We start from the raw sequence: 2,390 nt of genomic DNA, 5'->3' as shown, positions 1-2,390 counted from the left end.
GGCTGCGGGACGGGGACCCTCGTGTTTCATCTTCCTTCCTGTAAGCCTCCCCCAGCGTCCGTCGCAGGTCCCAGGGGGGAATCTCTGCCCGTCTGCCTTCCTTGCAAAGGGAGAGGTGCTCGCAGCCTTTCCTCGGCACGGCACAGGCTGGCAGCTGCAGTATGTGTCGTATCGAGAGACAAGCCCCTTGTGCTTTCACACTGCCCCTGTCACGCTGCAGCGTTGACAGACGGTGGGAGTGGAGATGCTCTGCTGCCTGTGAGGAATGTGCTGCTCGAATCCAGCCAAAGTTCATTTTATTCTGCTTGTTTTTCACAGGATTTGTTCTGGGAGGCGCCTTTGGTGTCTTCACAGCTGGCATCGACACCAACGTTGGGTTTGATCCCAAGGATCCGTATCGCACGCCAACGGCTAAAGAGGTCCTCAAAGATATGGGGCAGCGAGGCATATCCTACGCCAAGAACTTCGCCATCGTGGGGGCCATATTCTCCTGCACCGAATGCGTGGTGGAGTCCGTGAGTCATAACTTCATAAGCATTAAGAAATGTTTTCTCAGATACTTAATAATGTCTTTTACTGGATCTAAATAAGTCTGTATATCCCCTTGGTAACAGGGCAAGGGAGTGGGCTAGCTTGTTTTTCAGCTTTGAGACCTGCCTTCAGAACTGCTGTTCCCTGACAGAATGAGCAGAAGAGCGAAAGCAAAATCCTTTCAGATCAAGTCCTGAATGTATTAGCATGTATAGGTATTACTTTTTAAGACCCTTGCTAAAAGTACTTGTTGTTGTTACTTTAAAACATCAAACTGTGAGTTGCAACATGGTACTCTGAGCCTCTAAACGTTCCATGTGCAGAAAGGGATCCACAATGAAAATCTTAAATAACAGGCCCGTTTTCATCTTGCCCCTACAGCAAGAAATCACCTGATGCAACTTAGTGGTAAATCTATCACCCGTGTTCTCAACCAGGAAAGTTATCCTGTTGTGAATTTGAGAACTGCCTTTTAATTGAAAGACACAATTATTTTGTAACTTATCTAGAAGAAAAGTGTATCTGCTTGCCCAGTGGAGTGGAACAGAGATCTGTGCACTGATGAAGACCCATCGTGCTCTGGCTGTGGCAGTAGTACCTCTTTGTCAGCAGGGTGCTGTGGCTCGTGCCTGGGTGAGAACCAGGCTTAGTGGCCAGGCTCAGTGTTGCTCTCGTGTAGTTAGAATGCCTTTAAAGCCTCCGAGCTGGTTCCACACCCTCCAGCTCACCTGAGGACCTCTGCTGTAGCACCGCATTGCACCACACGGGTTAGTCTCACCTCTCCCGGTGACCCTTCCTTCCTCTTCTCCCAGCCCTGCAAGCCCAACGTTTGAGGGTGGAGGGGGCCATCTGCTGAGAACAGAGGGGAAAAACAGCCTGAGCTGAGAAGGGGCTGGAAGGTCATTTCATCTGTGCTGTTACAGCTACTGAGCATTTGTTCCCTGTTTACTTGACTCTGGCTGTTAACTCCACAGTACCGCGGAAGGTCGGACTGGAAGAACAGCGTCATCAGCGGCTGCATCACGGGGGGAGCCATCGGCTTCAGAGGTGGGTCGTGCCTGCTGTGAACTGTTTCTGGGATAAGACTCTGATTTGGTTATGCAACATGCAGCGTTTTTAACAGAACACGCACTACAAATCTCTTTGCATGGGGTTATGGTGATGTCAACGTGAAAGTGTCCTCCAGGCTGGCAGGATTGCTCTCTTTATCTCTTTCCTGTCAGCTTGAAAGATATGTGTGGTTAGGGAAGACTTGGCTGTACAGGACAGTGAGATTGGAGGAAAATCAACAGAACTGACTTGAAAGAACAATCAGGAAATGGCTTAAGCTGTCCTCACTCTTCTGTCGTGTTGTGGGGAGGGAGCTAAAAATACATACTGAGCAACTCTCTGAAGCTACAGATCTTGTGCTAACAGAGCTCTACTTCTATATATTATTTCACTGGCAGTACCTCTGTTATCTGCACAGTGTGTAAAATGCTTTCCTCCTTTCTCACTTATCAATTCAAACAAACAATTCTATTTAGCTGTGAAAGAGCAGGAGCACTGGGATCGTAGTCCAGCAGGCACTGGTGGGGCTTTTGGGATGCCTTGAGTGCTACATCATCTGGAGAAAAGCCTCAAGTAGGAAGAGAGCTGCTCTGTTTGTCAGAAATGTCAGATTTGTCTCACTTTAAGAAAAAGACCTGTCCTCAGAGCATAAAAGAAAAGAAAGTGCTTTTGAAAATGCTTCTAATTGAGCTTGTTAAATTCTGTCCTGGACTTTAATCCTCTTAGAGCTTTCAAAGCAGTAGCTGCTCTTATCCCTCTCTTGTCCACTTGCAGTGCTGGGATCAGAGCACTCTGAAATCAGGAATGGC

At 48.0% G+C, this 2,390-nt stretch overlaps 1 protein-coding gene across 1 annotated transcript in view; it reads left to right on the top strand.

The window, feature by feature from the left end:
- Positions 1–318: 318 nt before the first annotated feature.
- Positions 319–2,390, top strand: part of TIMM22 (translocase of inner mitochondrial membrane 22 homolog (yeast)) — a gene marked incomplete at its 5' end in the record, with an annotated part of 2,398 nt that continues 326 nt past the window's right edge. Inside the window, 2 exons of the mRNA XM_008945747.1 lie at positions 319–515; positions 1,506–1,578. Of these exons, the coding sequence (XP_008943995.1) occupies positions 319–515; positions 1,506–1,578 (270 nt within the window). The remainder of the gene's footprint in view (positions 516–1,505; positions 1,579–2,390) is intronic.

Source organism: Merops nubicus, unplaced genomic scaffold (assembly GCF_000691845.1).
Source record: "Merops nubicus isolate BGI_N331 unplaced genomic scaffold, ASM69184v1 scaffold31888, whole genome shotgun sequence".
Taxonomy (NCBI): domain Eukaryota; kingdom Metazoa; phylum Chordata; class Aves; order Coraciiformes; family Meropidae; genus Merops; species Merops nubicus.
Note: the sequence above shows the minus strand (reverse complement) of the source record. Positions and strands in the feature narration are given on the sequence as shown.